The 20654-nt window shown below is 39.1% G+C and overlaps 1 protein-coding gene across 2 annotated transcripts in view; it reads left to right on the forward strand.

Moving 5' to 3' along the window:
* LOC140913108 (formin) overlaps positions 1-20654 on the forward strand; it is a 246752-nt gene that overhangs the window by 63256 nt on the left and 162842 nt on the right. For both annotated transcript variants that reach the window (XM_073348842.1, XM_073348843.1), the window contains 2 exons: positions 16750-17546; positions 20482-20632. In XM_073348842.1, coding sequence (XP_073204943.1) covers positions 16750-17546; positions 20482-20632 — 948 coding nt within the window. The remainder of the gene's footprint in view (positions 1-16749; positions 17547-20481; positions 20633-20654) is intronic.

Genomic DNA, 20654 nt, shown 5'->3' on the forward strand with positions numbered 1-20654 from the left:
TGGTAGTCAGCTAAGGCTGCATACTGCTGCGCTAAACAAAGCAATGACCCCCATACTCCCACAAGAGATCAATGCAGACTAGCATGGGAAGGTGGGAGAAATGGAGCAGCTCTGCTTAGAAATGTAGAGGCAAAGATTAAGTACTACTTGCTGAAAAAATTCTTTGAAATTGTGCCATGAGACCACCAACCTGTGTGTACTTAGATCAATGAACTTCTCTGCAAGTGAAAGATTATTCCTTTGCCCACCTGTTAGTGTGCGTCATGAGTGTACCACACACTTTCTCTATCTTTCTTCAATGTGATGCAAGTAACTGTAGTTAAAAATAATTTCAAATGCTTTATGAGTATTACCATTATATTGCATTTTTATTGGTTCCCAGCAAGCCACATTTCTCTTTGCCTATTTTTTTGAACTGTTGCCTAGTACTGCCATTTCATGCTCTTAAAATAAAGTGGCTAGTTCAAAACAGAATGCCTGTGTCCCCACATGTGGCTGCCATTTTGAGAGGGGTGAGATTGGACACTGACGAGAAAAATCCATGTTTTGGGGGCAAAAATGGCCTGCATTATTGGAGCAGGCCTAATAAATTACACCTACCTGAGTCTCTTTCCCCAGTGTTTTCTTGGCTTGTTGGATCCTACTTGGGCTTGAAGAGCACCCGGTTCTTGGTTGCGTCAACATCTGCATCCTTGTCCTCAATGTTTTCCTCAATTGCCAGTTTTTTGATAAACGCAGGTTGCAAGGTATCCACTTTCTTTGGTGGGAAGGTGGTGGGATTCCAGTTCAGTATACCATCAAGCTGTTCATAATAGGAGCATGTCTTGGGGGCAACACTAGACTTGAAGTTGTGCTCCTTTGTCTTCTGGTAAGCTTGCTGCTGTTCCTTCCCCTTTGCTCACCATTGGCTGTCATCTCTGCTGTATACCCAGACCTCCATGCTTTTTGCAATTTCCTGGTACACATCTTTATTCCTGCAGGAATTCCGCAGCTGTGATGGCACATGTTCCTCTACAGGTTGAGGAAATCTAGGACTTCTTTCCTAGACTATGCAGAAGCATGAGGGTGAGCTGGTCCTGAAGCCATACCTGTGCACGTGTAGTTGTAGAGGTGGGCTAGCAGGAAAAGAGGCTTTTACAAAACACGCTAAGGATTTTAAATAGGGGGTGGGGTTCCAGTCGCTGTGATACGTGGGCAGCAAGGTTAAAAAATTCAACCAGAACAGTCACTGCTGCGGGGACAGTTGCATTGTGGACTTGTTGCTGGAGGATGCTTGCACTGGTACAGATATTTTGTCATCTACATAGGCATTGTGTCTTAGAAATATATTGGTAGAGGGCTCATATCGCTTGGGAGAACTTATTTAACTTTGCCAGCAAAAGTTGAGGGCTTTGTCAGCATGACTCAAAACTGAGTATAGATTCATATAAGGCTATGCTGACAAAAAGACAAGTTTTGGTGGTAAAACTTGGTAGCGTAGACCAAGCCTAAGATATTTAAGTGCCTTATTCAGCTTTGTAACTGTAATTCTGTGCCAGCCAAGTATTGTGTTTTGTAGTATTTGATTAGAGCTCTTTAAATTTATACCCATATTTTATTTTGAGTTATCACTTTTTCTCTTAAAATAGCTGTCATAAATATAAAGGGAAGGGTAAACACCTTTAAAATCCCTCCTGGTCAGAGAAAAAATCCTTTAACTTGTAAAGGGTTAAGAAGCTAGGATAATCTCGCTGGCACCTGACCAAAATGACCAATGAGGAGACAAGATACTTTCAAAAGCTGGGAGGAGGGAGAAAAACAAAGGGTCTGTGTCTGTCTGTGTGATGCTTTTGCCGGGGACAGAACAGGAATGGAGTCTTAGAACTTAGTAAGTAATCTAGCTAAATATGCGTTAGATTATGATTTCTTTAAATGGCTGAGAAATTAAGCTGTGCTGAATAGAATGGATATTTCTGTCTGTGTGTCTTTTTGTAACTTAAGGTTTTGCCTAGAGGGTTTCTCTATGTTTTGAATCTAATTACCCTGTAAGGTATTTACCATCCTGATTTTACAGAGGTGATTCTTTTTTACTTTTTACTTCTATTAAAATCCTTCTTTTCAGAAACTGAATGCTTTTTCATTGTTCTTAAGATCCAAGGGTTTGGGTCTGTGGTCACCTATGCGGTCACCTAAAGGAATTGGCGGCTGTGATTGCAGAGCCATTGGCCATTATCTTTGAAAACTCGTGGCGAACGGGGGAAGTCCCGGATGACTGGAAAAAGGCTAATGTAGTGCCAATCTTTAAAAAAGGGAAGAAGGAGGATCCTGGGAACTACAGGACAGTCAGCCTCACCTCAGTCCCCGGAAAAATCATGGAGCAGGTCCTCAAAGAATCAATCCTGAAGCACTTACATGAGAGGAAAGTGATCAGGAACAGTCAGCATGGATTCACCAAGGGAAGGTCATGCCTGACTAATCTAATCGCCTTCTATGATGAGATTACTGGTTCTGTGGATGAAGGGAAAGCAGTGGATGTATTGTTTCTTGACTTTAGCAAAGCTTTTGACACGGTCTCCCACAGTATTCTTGTCAGCAAGTTAAAGAAGTATGGGCTGGATGAATGCACTATAAGGTCGGTAGAAAGTTGGCTAGATTGTTGGGCTCAACGGGTAGTGATCAATTGCTCCATGTCTAGTTGGCAGCCGGTGTCAAGTGGAGTGCCCCAGGGGCCGGTTTTGTTCAATATCTTCATAAATGATCTGGAGGATGGTGTGGATTGCACTCTCAGCAAATTTGCAGATGATACTAAACTGGGAGGAGTGGTAGATACGCTGGAGGGCAGGGATAGGATACAGAGGGACCTAGACAAATTGGAGGATTGGGCCAAAAGAAATCTGATGAGGTTCAATAAGGATAAGTGCAGGGTCCTGCACTTAGGACGGAAGAACCCAATGCACAGCTACAGACTAGGGACCGAATGGCTAGGCAGCAGTTCTGCGGAAAAGGACCTGGGGTGACAGTGGACGAGAAGCTGGATATGAGTCAGCAGTGTGCCCTTGTTGCCAAGAAGGCCAATGGCATTTTGGGATGTATAAGTAGGGGCATAGCGAGCAGATCGAGGGACATGATCGTCCCCCTCTATTCGACATTGGTGAGGCCTCATCTGGAGTACTGTGTCCAGTTTTGGGCCCCACACTACAAGAAGGATGTGGATAAATTGGAGAGAGTCCAGCGAAGGGCAACAAAAATGATTAGGGGTCTGGAACACATGACTTATGAGGAGAGGCTGAGGGAAGTGGGATTGTTTAGTCTGCAGAAGAGAAGAATGAGGGGGGATTTGATAGCTGCTTTCAACTACCTGAGAGGTGGTTCCAGAGAGGATGGTTCTAGACTATTCTCAGTGGTAGCAGATGACAGAACAAGGAGCAATGGTCTCAAGTTGCAGTGGGGGAGGTTTAGGTTGGATATTAGGAAAAACTTTTTCACTAGGAGTGTGGTGAAACACTGGAATGCGTTACCTAGGGAGGTGGTAGAATCTCCTTCCTTAGAAGTTTTTAAGGTCAGGCTTGACAAAGCCCTGTCTGGGATGATTTAATTGGGGATTGGTCCTGCTTTGAGCAGGGGTTGGACTAGATGACCTCCTGAGGTTCCTTCCATCCCTGATATTCTATGATTCTATGCAAATGATGAGGATTTTTACCAAACCTTCCCCAGGAAATGGGGTGCAAGGGTTGGGAGGATTTTGGGGGGAAAGACGTTTCCAAACAACGCTTTCCTAATAAAAATAATCCCAGATAAACATTTGGTGGTGGCAGTGGAAGTCCAAGGGCAATGGGTAATATAGTTTGTACCTTGGGGAAGTTTTAACCTAAGCTGGTAAAAGTAAGCTTAGGAGGTTTTCATGCAGGTCCCCACATCTGTACCCTAGAGTTCAGAGTGGGGAAGGAACCTTGACAATAGCGAATGAAAAATATACTTTTGTTTAAGGATACCTAATTAAAGCTGGTAGTTTGGATAGCTTCTGATGGCACTTTGCAGAGACGCTGAGCTCTTCTTGAGAGGCACAGCCAACTGCAGTTAACAGCTTGACGGTATGTGCTGGGGAAGGAGGAGGATACATTATACCACTTGATAATGTCTGGTTGTCAAGAGACATTGTGGACAAAGTGAGACTTCCTAGTGATCTCAAATATATGAAACCCAGATTTATCTGCGACTGCAGAAGGGCCCAAAGAGCTTTTGGCTCTCTGTGTTTATTGAATAATTCCAAATGAATATATGTTTAAACAAAACAAATATAAAATTATTTCCTCCTTTGCTTTTCAAGTCTTGGGTACTGACTTTTAGTCTCTGAAACAGTGAGCTGATGTCCAAACACATGAAACAATGCAAAGAGTACAAGAATATGTTTTTAACATTACATTAGGTGTTGGCTGTTAGAACGATGTGTCATTCCCAGTTTTGTCTTGATAAACTATATTTTGGAAGCCAAATGATTTAAAGCTTCATGAAAAGTTTGCCAATGAAAAAAATGGATTTTGTCAGTAAAAATGACACACTCCCACCTCTCCCATTACGTATGGGAAATCTGGATGAAGATTTAGTTCAGGTCTCTATTCCAGTTCCCCAGAAAATTCTCTTCTCATTTTATAGTGTTACATTGATATCCTCTGATGTTTCCAAAATCTTTAAACACATTTCATTAATAACTCGTCTCATTTTATTCAACAAGCATTAGCACTCCAGTGCACAGAGCAGTTATCTAGTTCCCAGCTTCCCGCCTTTTTTTCATGCTTTGTTTTCCTTGTCCTTCTTTTCCTACCAACAAGACTTGCTCTTCTCACTCTGCTTAAAATAACTGTGTCCAAGGCCTTGTCTACAGTACAAAATTAAGTCAACCTAATTTAGGTTGACATACAGCCACTGCAGTAGTTATTGTGGTGATTCATGTCCACACTACTCCCCTTTTGGTGGTGGTGTGTCTCCTCATCAGGAGCACTTCCACTGACTTAACTGTGTGGAGCACTGACAGCTGGAGCGCCCTTCTCTGCTGTGGGGATGACAGCCCGAGATGTCAGCCCTCAGGGTGGTGGGGCTCCAGCTGTGAGCCCCATGTGAGGCTGACAGCCAACAGGTGATGTAAGTAATGCAGTATCTACACAGACACTGCGTCGTCCTAACTACATCAACCTAAGCACTATGCCTCTCGCAGAGGTGAAGTTATTAGGTTGGTGTAGTGGGTGACTTACTGTGGCGGGAGCAACATTGTAGTGTAGACACTTAGAGTCAGGTTTCAGAGTAACAGCCGTGTTAGTCTGTATTCGCAAAAAGAAAAGGAGTACTTGTGGCACCTTAGAGACTAACCAATTTATTTGAGCATGAGCTTTCGTGAGCTACAGCTCACTTCATCGGATGCATACTGTGGAAACTGCAGAAGACATTATATACACAGAGACCATGAAACAATACCTCCTCCCACCCCACTCTGCTGCTGGTAATAGCTTATCTAAAGTGATCATCAAGTTGGGCCATTTCCAGCACAAATCCAGGTTTTCTCACCCTCCGCCCCCCCCCCACCCCCACACAAACTCACTCTCCTGCTGGTAATAGCCCATCCAAAGTGACCACTCTCTTTAAAATGTGTATGATAATCAAGGTGGGCCATTTCCAGCACAAATCCAGGTTTTCCCACCCCCCTCCAAAAACCACACACACAAACTCACTCTCCTGCTGGTAATAGCTCATCCAAAGCTATTGTAAGGCAGCTTACATCGACCTAACTCTGTAGTGTAGACCAAACCCAAGAAAATTATACAGTTATGCTATTATTAATCATTTAAATTGCGGCAGCACTCAAAGGTGCCAATCACCCATTGTGCTGGGTACTGTGCAAACACTGAATATATTCTTCTTACAATATGAGGCTTAAGGAGCTCAACCTATTTAGCTTTTTGAAGAGAAGGTTGAGAGGTGATTTGATCACTGTGTATAGGTGCTTACATGTGAAAAAAGATATCTAATGGGGGGTGGGGGTGGTTTCAACCTTGCCGACAAAAGGAAAACAAGGTCCAGTGGCTGTAAATTGAAGTTGGATGAATTCAACCTTGAAATAAGATGCAGTTGAGGTTTATTAAACGTTGAAACAGCTTACTAGGGGAGGTGGTGGACTTACCGTCTCTTGGAGTCTTTAGGACAAGATTAGGTATCTTTATAAAATATATGCTTTAATCCAGCTATGGGTTGGCTGGTTACAGTGGTCCCTTTTGGCCTTGGAATCTGTGACTCTATGAAGCAATCCCCTGTTCATCTGTTTTCATTACGGACCATGGAGAGGATAGGGTTGGCTGCATTGCCCTCAGCTGGCCATAACACTTGCAGCTCTGCATTAGATGACTACAATCAAATGTCATGCTTTAGGGCTTCAGCCTGCAGGGGTTAGAAGGGAATTTTTCCCCCCAACACATAATTGGCCTGCTGTATTGTGAATTTTTTTTCTGTCTTTCTCCGAAGAATCAGAGATTGGCCATTGGTAGAGATGGGACATTGCACCTGGTGGACGAGTGCTCCAAAGTAGTATTTAGAGAATCCTCTTTTTAGATCTCTGGCTTGTGCACCATGCTCACATGCTCAGGGTCACACTGATAGCCAAACTTTAGGTCAGGCAAGAATTTCCCCCCCCAGGTCAGATTGGCAGAGATCTTGCGGGGCTGAGAGGTGAGGGGTTGGCTTTCCTCTATAGCCTGAAGTTGAATTGCTTGCAAGGATCATCTGTGCATATCTCACCTACTCAATACCTGCCATTCCAAGAGCCATGAGCACTGTTGGTACCTTGAACTCTTATCTTCTCTGCCTGTAGCACACAATGTTTTAGTCTCCTGAGGAATGAAATGCTTTAGTTTAACTGAAGTCATTGGATTTCATATTGGGGTATATGGGTGAAAAGTAATGGTCAGTGTTATTCCTGAGGTCAGGCTAGCTGATCAAATGGTCTGTTTGGGCCTTGGGCTTAAAGTCTGTGAAATCGTGAAACTTTTTTATTATTGTCTGTTAGTCATAAAAAGGACCTTAATATTCTCATGACTTCCTTTTTAATACAGAATAAAGTTTTAATTCACAAATTGAAATTAGAGCCTAACATATGTGCTGTCAGAAATCTGTCAAACATGTGAGCACATAATAAATATAAGGAAATAGGGTCAAAACTGGCAAGAGAAAAAGGAAAAAAACATGTAAAAACTGAAGATAGAACAACTATCTGTAAGATACGCATAATGCCGTTATCTCTTCCCGTGAAGTAAAATTGCATTTTTCCTATAAAATACAAATTATGTATATGTGCTTATGATTACAATTTCCAAAAACATTTTAAAGTCCATTTCACTAATATGGAGTTATTACTCTCTTTAAATATGACACAGATATAATAATTTTGTGCCTTTCATATTTAAACACCAAAAGTCTACACAGTTCGTCAGTTTTCCTGTCTTACTTTTTAGATCCTATTAGTAATCATATTACTTAATATCTTCATGGCACTTTTTCATCTGCAAAGTGCCTTACAAATGTTAAAAAAAAAATCTGCTCTTTTGGGCTCTACCAAAGGACCCGATGGCTTTTGAGCACTTATGAACAATTTTTTTAATTTCATTAAAAAGTGTTCTCTGTGCTTATTTACAGTTTCCTCTCAGCACAAGTCTATTTTTCTTAAACTTTCCACATCCATTTTGCCTGGAGTCACAAGTACATCACGTGTTCATTGTAGCTCAGAATTAAATAGACAGGCTCTTTCTGTACAGACAAACTCACTTTTTTTTATAACCTTTTCTGCATACAGTATGTGACAGTTTTGAATGAAAAAGTCTGTAAAGTTGCCAGCAATTCTGGCACTCAAAAGAAACCACTATGACGTATGAGGTCTATCTTTGTGGAAAGCTAACAATTTTTACCTTATAGTTTGTCTATTACTAAGCTTGAGAGGACGAGAAGATACTATATGCCAGGACTCTGTTTCAAATGAGAAACATGTATACCAACTGATTTATTTTCTTTCTGTTAAAATTCAGTCTCGAATTCAACACCAGATATATCGAGTTGCTGTGACTCATGTTGTTTTAAAGGGTGGCTATGGACAGGGGTGCTGGAACAATTTGTACAGTGAGGGTGTTGAGAGCTTATGAACCAATCTGTAAACCCTATGTATAATGGAAACCACTTCAAGGCAGGGGTGCAGCATTACCTCCAGTACCTATGGTTATGGACTGTGCACATTTGTTCAAACAGTAAAAAATTACCTGGCCAAAGTAGTTTCGTGTCTACAAAGACAAATATATTCACCGCTATTATGTCAGTGCTGGCTTTTTGTGTGGCTAGAATAGTCAAGTGAAACTGGCATTTCGATGAATTTGTGGTACCTTGATAGTTCCTTTATTTCCTTGCATTTTTCATTGTATGATTAGTGATTAACATTTGGGGCCACATCCTTACTCATGCAGTAACCCCAGTGATTTAAAATAATTTAGCTCTTAAATTATTTGGAAGTTGCAGAGAGGATTCATTTTACTGGCTCTTAATAGCAATCATTAAGGATGGGAAAACTTCCAAACTGAGGAGGCCTTGTTTGTTTCAAATGCCTTTGTGAATTTACATATGCATACTTTTCTGAAGAACTCACCCCTTTACTCTACAAATTCAATTTGAAATCTTGTGAGAACAGACTTTCTTGTAAGAAATCCAGAATATCTTGTTTTTGGCAGAGTCAGAAATATTGTGATGATATCCTTTCACTCAACGTTTCCAGTCTAGTTGAAGCCAGGAATGGCAGAGCTAAACTAGTATATATGTAAACCAAGTATATGGAGAGTTTTTTAACCTCAAAGATCCATTCTGACTTTTGGGTGAAGGTTCAGATAAGTTCTTACCTTATCTGAACTAGCCTGCACATCCCTATGTACGATCCTTTATATACCTCAAGGTCACTACAGGTTTCTCAGAGGATATTGATATTCAGGCTCTCTGTGCTAAGAAGATGCATGGAGGCAGAATGATAACATTGGAGAAATGGAAGGAGGCAATGGAAATTGACACTTTTGTCTTCTTCTCTTATGGAGATGAATAAAGCAGATGACTTTACTTTTATTTAATTTTGAAATTTTAAATTGGCCTGTGCTTGAGATGTCAGGAACATTTGTATATGAAGTTTCATGTTAGTGCAAATCATTCTTCTTTAAATCTTTGAAAAGTTATCTCTTGGAAAAGAGAGAGAGAAAAATGAATGATCCTTTGCAGAATTAATGTATCAAATATGGTGAAGAAATTCAGTCATTAAAATTTTTTGAAAGAGGGGTTTAAGTCCTGCAGTAAGAGTAAATTTCAATATAATTTTAATTATAGATTAGCTCAAAGTACCTATATAATGCATGTTTATATTTCCTTACTTACACGTGGGAGCAGTTGTTGGAGGTCTTCATTTTTCATCCAGGCCCCTATCTGGGCCAAAAAAACTACACCTCCAATGTATGTATATATATATATCTGGAAGTAAAATGAAATGGCTTATATCTAGCATTTGAAATACTTCTGTGATTTATTAGCCCTAACTGAACTAACAGTGCTATCTTGAATTCTGCATATTTTTTTTTATCCGGTGAAGCTATCATCTGTGTTGGTGGCATTTATCCAGTCCTTTCAATGCAACACCCAATCCATTGTTTGAAATCCATTTCTACATCTGTGAGCAAGACAAAATATGTAATTTAAAAATAGGGGAATGCATTGGACTATAACTTTTTGAAGCACTTTCCTAAAGCTGTAGTTCATACACTCCAAGCTCAGTGTTCTTAAGCAGAAATGTTGCTTGGTTTATATAAACTATGCTTCTGAAGTGAGTTATATGGACATGTTTCTACTATAGTCTTGGCTCTGTAAAATTTCTCTTGCCCTGCAGGCTCAGTTCCACTAAATATCATTGAATGTCATCTGTGGAAAGATTTTTCAGAAAGAGAAGAGAACTGTAGCTGTCCAAACAGAGCTAGGTTTCTGCCTGATGACAGGCTTTTAAATGGTAAGGGTGTTACTTTCACACTAACAATACCCTAACACCCCAATAATGGTATTAGTTGGTGTTTTTGTTTTTAGTTAGGACAAAACAAAATCATCAGTTGATCAATTGTTTAAAATATGATGTACAGCTACTTGCTCCATTTCACGTTCTCAAATCTGAGAGGCCTGAAAAAAGTGACTTCTTGTTACAGCATTTAGGACAGAATAAATTTACATTCATAGTCACTAAATTGGAGCCATTGTATGTTGGGATGCTGGTGTACTGTACTCATATAGGAAAGCTGACAGCACCATACAGCACCAATGCCCTAATCCACAGTAAAGCGCTAGAGGTATAAACTACCTGAGGAGATCTGCACAGAGAGGGTTCTCTACACATAGATCAAGGAGGCATAGTTCAGCCCCATGTTTGTGAGACCATGTTTAACTCCTACAGCCACAACAGTGCAAAACAAAACCTCCTTGCCCCCAGGGTGCTCAATGCCCGCTCTGCTCCACACCCTGCCCCCCAGTCCACCCCTTCCCCAAAGCCTCCACCTCACCTTGCCTCTTCCTATCCCTGCTCCGCCCAGGCCCTACCCCCAGTCCACTCCTTCCCCCAAAAAGGCTGATCCATGGTGGGTGAGAGGCACTGGGAGGGAGGGGAAGAACTTGATCAGCAGGGCTGCCAGTGGGTGGGAGGCTCTGGGCGGGGGATGGGGGACCTGGCTGCAGGTGGGTGCCTATAAACAAAACTTCCCAAAGACCTCAAATCCTGTCTCACTTCTCTGTTCTTTGCCTATCACAATAAATATCTTTAGAATTTATTTGGATTTTTGTTCATATTTAAATATTTTACTAGCTTCTTCCTTTTTATTAGTTTTACATAATTGTATGTTTAAATATCTTAGTGGTTTTTATAGCACATTAATGAGCCAGGTAGAATTTTGGTAACAAGAAATGCATTTGCAATTTGAATTTAGAGAAGTTAGAATGACTTGCAGTATGGTATGTGGCATCGACTGTATTTAGCCCTTGTAATTTCATCTGAAAGCTTGTTTATCTGGCCTATTCAGAGCAAGCAATAGACCCTAAATTCATCAACGAGGATTACTCATTGCATAAGGAGAGATCCAAAGATGGAGGAGAGGGAACACACAAGGACAAGCAGATTAAAAAAATGTAATGTAGGACTTCAAGAATTGACATAGGAATGTAAGACTTAGAAAAATGGGGGCTGGGGAGTGGGAGAAATCAGGCACAGACATCTGATTAGTCTCCAGTCTGGTCCAAACTCTGTGGCAGATAATCCAGATAATCTCACTGTCCCTGGCTCTGCAAGAGAATTTTCATAAAACCGAATTACTAATAAACAGTTTTTCCACAGTGTTTGGCACAAACAAGGTTCGTATCAACATCAGTTTTTCCACTTTTTTTTAAGCACATGTTTACTGTGGACAAAGCAAGAAAAAATACTTCACTCTGCTCTGGTTCCAGTGTGTAGAGTCACTCTTGAAGGCAGTCATATAGATTTTGTCAGAAAGTTTTTATACATAATGGGCAGTGATGCCAACAGCCTACACTTTTCAGGCCATCATTGGAGATACCAGAGAGGTCAAAATGAGAAGATAGTTCTAGAGGTTTTTTTACTTCTTTGTCATGAGATCGTACTGTTCTTGGCTTCTTCTCACAAATTCTTTTCCTGTGTTGTTGCTTTAAATACCACTTTAAGTATCAAGTTTAGGCTTTTCACTATTAACTTTATATGAACTAAATCCAGCCATGTTAGATCAAATGTGTGGCCAATTAGACTTCACGTATATGTTAATGTACACTTGTCATTCTTACAGGGCGAGCTGTGTTTTGCACCTGTTTTTTGTCCCTCTCGAGTGCACCCCTCTGGTGACAAGCCTGTCTTCTTGCACCTGTCATTTTGGGAGAGACTCCATGGTCCAGTTACTTTGGGACTGGATCTCTGCACGACAGCCCCCACTGTTTCCCAACTGTATTAACACAATAGGCCCAACAGAGTTTGACACCTTTAAGCCCTTTTACTCTGGGAGGCTGATTAGTAACACGAAAAACACTTTTTCAAAACAAAGTATTATTTATTCCTTCACCCACAGGAACATAGCATACAGAGCAAAGGGGGGAAACAGCAGAAGGATTAAATGCATGAGTCTTACCTGCACCTTAATCTTTCCTCTGCAGCTTTTGTAACCTTCCCTCAGCCCAGTACATGCCCTTTCTGGCTGGGAATGACAGACTGCCTTCTGCAGTGTGCTCTCTGTGATTCTCTCAGTGTGTTTGTCTGTCAGCATGATGCTTCCCTTCTGCTTAGCCCCAGCATCTTTAAGTTTTTAGTATATGATCCTAGGTTTGGCTTGGGAAAAGAAACCTTGTTAGCAATGTTTCAGAGGAACAGCCGTGTTAGTCTGTATTCGCAAAAAGAAAAGGAGTACTTGTGGCACCTTAGAGACTAACCAATTTATTTGAGCATGAGCTTTCGTGAGCTACAGCTCACTTCATCAGATGTTTACCGTGGAAACTGCAGCAGACTTTATATACACACAGAAATCATGAAACAATACCTCCTCCCACCCCACTGTCCTGCTGGTAATAGCTTATCTAAAGTGATCAACAGGTGGGCCATTTCCAGCACAAATCCAGGTTTTCTCACCCTCCACCCCCCCACACAAATTCACTCTCCTGCTGGTGCTAGCAATGTTGTTCCTTTAAGGGCCTTTGGTATCCTTATTTCTGTCATTAATTTGTTTCCTGTTAATTCCTTCTTTCAGCTTTTTTTTTTTTTTTAATTTAACTCTGTGAAGCTAGGTAGGATAACATCACACAGGCAAACTGAGGTTCACCTGATATTTATTTTAAAAATAGCTATTTCCTTCATTCTCCACAACAATATATTTGGGACGCTTGTTGGGAAATACTCTATATGTTATACAGATATCTGGCTAAGTAAATCCTTGTAAAGCAAATGTTTGCAGCCCCTAATAAATTATGGCAATTTGAAAATAATGTTCATAATTTCATTTTGTATTTTGTTTATAAAGCTATAGAATTAGGGATGTGTCAAAGTGTAATATTTTATCACTTGTTATAGGTAAAAGAGAGAATACTATTTTCTTCACATTAAAAATTGACTGTAAATATAATGTTATTAACAATAACATGGACTTAAATATCCAGTATTTGATGTCACTAAATTTTCACACCTATTTGGTTTGCAGAATATTTCAAATTAGGATTTTCATCTTTTATTTCATGTTTAGCTGGCATCTGAAGCAGGTGTAGAAGTCACCTAGACAGTCATATGCTTCCTCTGTCAAATGGATTTGAAAACCACTTTTTAAATTTGCTTTGCTGAAAATGGTAACATAGTATTGTATATGAAGTTATCCAAAAGAAAATTGTTTGTAATGATGTTTTTTAACAGTTTTTCAGTTAACAGTTAACAGTATTTTTCTGGGATGTTGGTAGTATGGACATAGGTAAATACCAAGGAAAACTTCTTTTTTGGATAATGTTGTTTATTACTCTCTTGAAATGCAGTTCATCATTCTAAAGTATCGGGGGTAGCCGTGATAGTCTGTATTCACAAAAACAACAAGGAGTCCAGTGGCACCTTAAAGACTAACAGATTTATTTGGGCATAAGCTTTTGTGGGTAAAAAACCCACTTCTTCAGATGCACTGGACTCCTCATTGTTATAAAAGGACACTCTTTTTCTTAGTTCCCTATTGACTAGATCCTCTGCAGGTCAGATTTCCAGTATGTAATATTGTTGGAGCTAATTTTCTTTTGTCCTGTGTGATTTAGCCTGATAATAAATGTTTAATCTCAGTGTAAGATATCTCTATAGTAAAATATTTAGCAAAAAATGAAGTTTTGAAAATTCTGTTCCTTACAGTTTGACCTTAAAAATCCAGACAAAAATACAACAAATCATACTCAGCTGAAAAAAAAAATCTGTTTCTTACAGTGGAAAGTTATTTTTAAAAAAACATATAAACTAATAAAAAAGCAAAAGACAAAGCATAAAATTACCACCTAAGAGAGAGTTTTCTTTGAGTCTCTCTCTCTTACACACACACACACACTGCTATCACAATTGGTTTGGTACCTAATTAAATCCATCAAGTAGTTTTGACAATTTACTCTGCTTGTCTTAGAAGTTTTGTTTGTTTGTTTTTTAAGGACACTGCTCCAGTTGTACAGTAGGAAAAGCTTTCACTTTGAAAAGCAAATAGTTTTATTCTCCCATTTTGTTCTGTTGGGAAGGTTTTTATGTTAAAACAGTAGGGAAAAATACTATGATAAAACATAAAATTGCTGAATTCTTTAGAGATAAATCCACAGCATTGTTCAAAGATATTACATCATTTACAGATCAGTGTCCTTGAGTTTGTGGGGGGGAGTGTTCATTTGAACTGGTAACTAAAATAAATCACAATAAGCTTTGGTAGAGAAGCTGTACAGTAGGGGGAAAACAGAGCTTGAAGTGGTCTGTTGTTTTTAAAAAGAAAAGGAGTACTTGTGGCACCTTAGAGACTAACCAATTAATTTGAGCATAAGCCTTCGTGATCTACAGCTCACTTCATCGGATGCACCGATGAAGCTCACGAAAGCTTATGCTCAAATAAAGCTCACGAAAGCTTATGCTCAAATAAATTGGTTAGTCTCTAAGGTGCCACAAGTACTCCTTTTCTTTTTATGTATACAGACTAACACGGCTGTTACTCTGAAACCTGTTGTTTTTAAATGTCTTTCAGTGTGCTGATGACTATATTTGAGAGGACCAAAAAGTGTACAGTATCATAGGATGTGAAACTTTAGAGACATTTTTATCCAAGGGCCTGATCTTACAAATATTTATACTACTTAGTGTAGTTCTAAAAACTGACAAAATTGGATTACTTACAGTAAAAAGCAAAGTTTGCTAGTGTTTGCAGTGTTAAGTTCTTAGTTCACTTTCCCTGGCTTTATACATTTTTATAGAGAAAAGGAGCATTTACTGAAAACCTGTCCTTTCTTTCACTTTTGACAGCACTTGATACGTAGCCAATTTAAGTGTCTCCTCTGTCGATCAATAATGTTCCTTTTTTATTTGTCTGAGCCTTTCACTAGTGACAGGGAGCTGAAGTGGTTTTGATGGTGTCGTTTTTTGTTAAGCTCATCATTATCCGATTACTTCGCAGAGATGTTTGAATGGTCACACATTTTGTATTTTTTATCACATTCATTACTATAATACAGGTGACTGCCTTAGAGTGTTTGCAGCACTCTACATCTATTTAATTTCATAGCATAAAAAACAAAGTTTTGTAATATGAAATTCTAGTTTTTCTTCATTGTTTAGATTTTTTAAAAATGCCTGTCATTTGTACTTATCACAACAAAATCTCTTTAATACCCTCTTTGGTCCAAAGGTTGATTTTACTAGCTGTAGGTTTTAAATTGCCTTTTGAAAAAATATGGCATTTTAAATCTTTAAATAAAAATTGTACTCATGAAGGTGGGGGTTTTATGTTTGTGAGAGAGCAATTGTTCGTGGGGAGTACTTTTAATACTCTAGTATTGCTTTTTAAGAGAGAAGGAATTTTAATTTTCCTGTAAAGAGTTTAGGAAAGGGGAGTTTTTTGAGAGGTTGTATAATGTTCAAATTGTTCTCTAATTTCTCAGTATATTAAGCATATATTGTGTATCTGTGAGAGTTAGCACTAAATACAATGCATGTGACGTGAAATATGAAACCATTTTAACCAGATATTTCTAATGAAACATTGTAAATAGTATAAATTGAATAATTTTAATTCTTTAATATTAAAAAATTGTTGAATAATGTCCAAAAGTACAGTACTGATTTTATCATAAAACCAGCAAAGAATAAAACCAACAAACAAGCAAACAATGAACAAAAAATTAATACTAGTGAACATAAAAAGAAAACCAGCTGAAATAGATGTTAATGACAATGTATAGTCAATACAAATGGATGAAAGTGAAAAATAAAAAAAAAAGGCCAATTCAAAACCACCCATTAAAAAGAATGAAATGCAGAAAGGAATCTAAAGTTTTGGATAGGCAAAGGATTTTTTTCTTAATGCAGCAGGTAAATCATTTACAGTTAGACTGAATTACTTGGATCCACGTATCCTCCCTTGCTCTGGTGGAGGGAAGGTGAAAGGAGGTAATTTACTTCAGCCCTTGAAAGGTTGCAGGTTTCTTCCCTCTATATACCCCGCCAGCTCTGCGAGATAGCACATAGGGAAGGTGGAGCACTGGTGCTTTCCTTTCCCCACCTATTTGTTCCCAGGAAGGAGCATCTGGTGTTCAAATACTGTGCTCCTGCCTGAACCTGGTTCTGGATACAAGAGTCTGAAAGCACTGATGCTGCTTAGGGCTGCGAGAGGCGGTCTCGCATGTTTGCATTAAGGCAAGTTACAATCTAGACCTTAATTAGCAAACTGTATTTTTGACATATTCTGAGTAATTATTCATTAAATGTGCTTCACAGAAGAAAAATCCTTTACATTTCCTAAATTTAATTAAATCTAGGAATTTTCATAGATGAACGAAAGAATTTTGGAACTCAGAGACCTGTAAAATTCTTCTCCCTTTTAGTATGCAGTATATCTGCATAAAGTGTGTCACATCCTTATCTAATACCTAATTATACACAGTTTTTACATGGTGTTTTTTGTTGTTTTTCCACAGTCTCAGTTTGAACTCCAGATCTTTCATATTCGTGGAGAGCATGCTGTATCAAACACAAAGCTTGAGGAAACCATTGCAAATCTCAAGAATGAACTGGAAAACAAATTAAATAGAAGAAATGAGAAAACAAAGGACGTCTGTGTATCCACTGAAGATGATAATCCACCAAAGACGTACAGAAATGTATATATACAAACTGACAGAGAAACCTTCATAAAGCCTAGTAAAGAGGAAAATATACGTGTGAAGAATAGCCAAATGGTACCTAAAAAGCTTAATATTTCTACTTTAAATCACAGTATTTCTGCCCCAAGTGAGAATAAGGAACCATGTCACTGTGCACAGACTTCAGAAAGTCTCTTATCTTGTGAACAGAAACCAGTGTTAGTATCTCTAACACCACCCCCACCACCTCCTCTTCCTGAACCTTCACTACCAGCTTTAGTTCCTCCACCACCTCCCTTGTTAACAGGTTTGGCATCCACTCCATTGACATCCCAGTTTGGATCTGGGCCACAGCCATTTCCTTCAGGTTGTGGAAATCTTCCGCCACCACCGCCACCGCCACCGCCACCACCACCACCACCCCCCCCAGGTTTTGGGCCTCCTGGTCCACCACCCCTGCCTGGCTGTGGGCCACCTCTACCGGGAAATGGGCCTCCTCTTCCACCGCCACCACCTGGGTTCTTTTTCAATAGCACTCAGTCTTCAAACCAAGGTCCTCGAAAACCTGCCATTGAACCTAACTGTCCCATGAAGCCTTTGTACTGGACTAGGATACAAATCAAAGACAGCAGGTAAAAAGTTATTTTATTTGGATTTATAGGTATAATTTATGTATCATGAGGATGAGCATGTACAGTATTTAAGGTTTGTTTTTTTTAAAAAAAGACAAGAAGAGTTAAAGATAGAGCCCAAAAAACAAAAAAGGAATATGAAAGAAAAAAAGTTTTCTAAAAAATCAGAAGATAGCCCAAGCTTTAAAAAGCACAACAATAGATAATAAGCAATGGGTTTTAAAATGGAAAAATATAACTAAAATTTTTAAAAGTTTAAAAGTAGTAGTTCATAGGCAACATTGACAAATATAGCAAATAGGCACAGGGTAAAATAAAAAGCTGAGGCTGTGTATCCAATATTGCTTCAAAGAGTTTGTGTATTATTGGTTGCCTGTCTTGTCATTTTAGATTGCAGGATCTTTAGGGCAGGGAGTATTTTGTCCTCTATGGTCCCAATCCTGCAACTAGTTATTTATGTTTAACTTCTGTGAATGGTTCTGTGGGAGTCCAAGGGAGTACAGTTAAGTATATGCATAATTGTTTGAAGGCTCTCTGGGCTGCCAACTGGCCTGGGAGTTTAGAAGCCCTGGGGCAGTCCACATAGGGCTACAACTCCAAGGCAATCTGCCTGGTGAGACTGGCCTCTCAGATCCTGGAAGTCTGGGGTTGCCAGCAGCCTGCCAGGTGGTTGTTTGTCAAAAGTTCATCAAACCTGACATGTTTCCATGAAAAAAATTAGGTTTGATGAATTGGCATTTTCCTGACCAGCTCTGCTTACAGCACTGCTTGGTGAAAAGACAGAGAGACACTGAAAATTCTGCTTTTCAGAGTTCATTTTCTGAAGATTTCTCTCGAGTTCTGCTATGTTCTCTGACATTTCTTGTGGTTAATTACAGTAGCAAAGAACTCTAAGTGACTTAGCTAAAAGGAGGATTCCCTTCTGATTCGGAACAAAGTATTTCTAGCACAACCCGAAGTTGCAGCAATTAAGGTGAAATTACATGGTTGTGTTATGCAGGAGGTGAAATTAGATGATCACTGTAGTTCCTTCTGGCCTTAAAAATCTATGCAGGCATGTGTGCATATCAGTGCAGGCATGATTTTGGAGCAGGCATGTAGGGATATCAGTGCAATTACACAGACAGGATACTCTCTAATCTTTGATTTATACCTTAAAATAAAAGGTTTATTTCTGAAGTACACATTTAGACAAAAATATATTTACGTTTAAAATATTTTGGTTTTATTAATTTTAAAATCACATGAATGATCTTTAGTCTTTAAGGTGCCACCAGACTACAGATGTTAAATGAGAAATAGATGTTAGTGCCTTTGTGATCATCTAGTCTGACCTTCTCCATGCACAGGCCATAGAACCTCATCCAGTGATTTCTGAATCAAGCTCATAACTTCTGTTTGAGCTACACTGTATCTTTTAGAAAGATATCCAATCACAAAAGTACTGGCAATCCCACTGGAAACTCAATGGCAGGGTAAATGAATCCCAAATGGATAGAAAATAATAATTTGCATTCTTTTAGCTTATTCCTCCCCCTTCCTTCATGCACGGATACATATTAAATTCTGTTACATATTGCACCTAATCAGAGTAATCATTTGGTGACAGCAGCCATGTACGTATTTACACAGCTTTTTCCCCACTGCAATTCTACCCATTTCATGACAGTTAATAATACCATTGCCTGTTAGTGACACCTGCTGGAAGAAATGGACTCAGAATTTCAAGCTTATCAATAGAAGTTAAGAATAGTCTGAGGATAATATTATCCCACTTACTTCCTTCCCTAAGTATTGCAGTTTCAGAACTAAAGCAATTCAGTACTGAAGTGCTCCATTTGTTGCACTATGTATTTGATTTCCCAAACTTTGGATAAAGCCAGGAGAGTTGTACTCACACATCCCTATGTTTAAACACTAATGAGGGTGAGTTCTGCACGCACCAAATCATTCTTGGAGGATGCAGGATAGCAAAACTATCTTCCCTCTTTAAAATTTACTGTGTATTAAGCGGTTCAGAATGCTAATAGACACCCATTCCAGTTCCTCAAACTAGTAGTAATAGTGAATAGAAAGCACGTAGCCATTTTCATTTCATCTGAAGTGAACTGAATCTCACTGATAAGATAAATAACACAAAACTCAATCCAAACCTTTTTCCTTGAGGTTCAGAAAAGTTTGGCCAACTATTTTTATTACTTTTCATTTGCATAGTGCATTCCCTTGTTCTAAGCCGATGAACCAGAATAACACAAGGCTGCCGTTGCAATATTTCCATTCATATAAGGGTATGTCTACACAGCATCTGGGAACATGCTTCCCAGCATAGGTAGACAGACACATGCTTGCTCTGCTTGACCTAGTGTGCTAAAAATAGCAGTGTAGCTGGGGGTACCATAGGGAGTGGCTTGGGCTAATTGCCCAAGTATGTAACCAGGGAGACCAGGAAGGTTTGTACTCAGGTGTCTAGCCTGAGCTACTGCCTATGCTACCCCCCGCTACACTTTTATTTTTATGATGGTAAGTTAAATAGAGTTAGCACACATCTGTCTATCCAAGCTGTCAAGCACCCTCCCAGCTGCAGTAAACATACCCTAACTGAAATGAGAATTCTCTTGAAAGCCTGTTTTCACAAGGTATTATCCTGATCTTTGATTGGTGACCCAACATTCTAGTGCAGTACAAATAATAAATAGTAATTTTTGATCACCAGTAGGCTTGAATAATTTAAATAAGTACTTAAGTGTTGTAGTACTTTTTAGTGCTGCCTTCTGTAATTTCTTTTGACACTTTACCCAGTCTAGTAGAGAAAAGAGGGAAAGTTATTTGTCCTTTGGCTGTACTCAGCTGCTGCTCTGGTTTTAAAATCTAACACGGAAAATATATTTTTGTAAATATTTGTTGTGAAATTTTAATTTTATTTATTTGTTTTCAGCAAAATATCTGTACCAACTTTATGGGACTCATTAGAAGAACCTGACATAGTTGATACTAGTGAATTTGAATATTTATTTTCCAAAGATGCAGTTCAGGAAAAAAGAAAACGCTTATCAGAGTCTTATGAAAAGAAAACAAAAGCCAAAAAGGTACACATTTTTTTCATAATAA

Source organism: Lepidochelys kempii, chromosome 6 (assembly GCF_965140285.1).
Source record: "Lepidochelys kempii isolate rLepKem1 chromosome 6, rLepKem1.hap1, whole genome shotgun sequence".
NCBI lineage: Eukaryota > Metazoa > Chordata > Testudines > Cheloniidae > Lepidochelys > Lepidochelys kempii.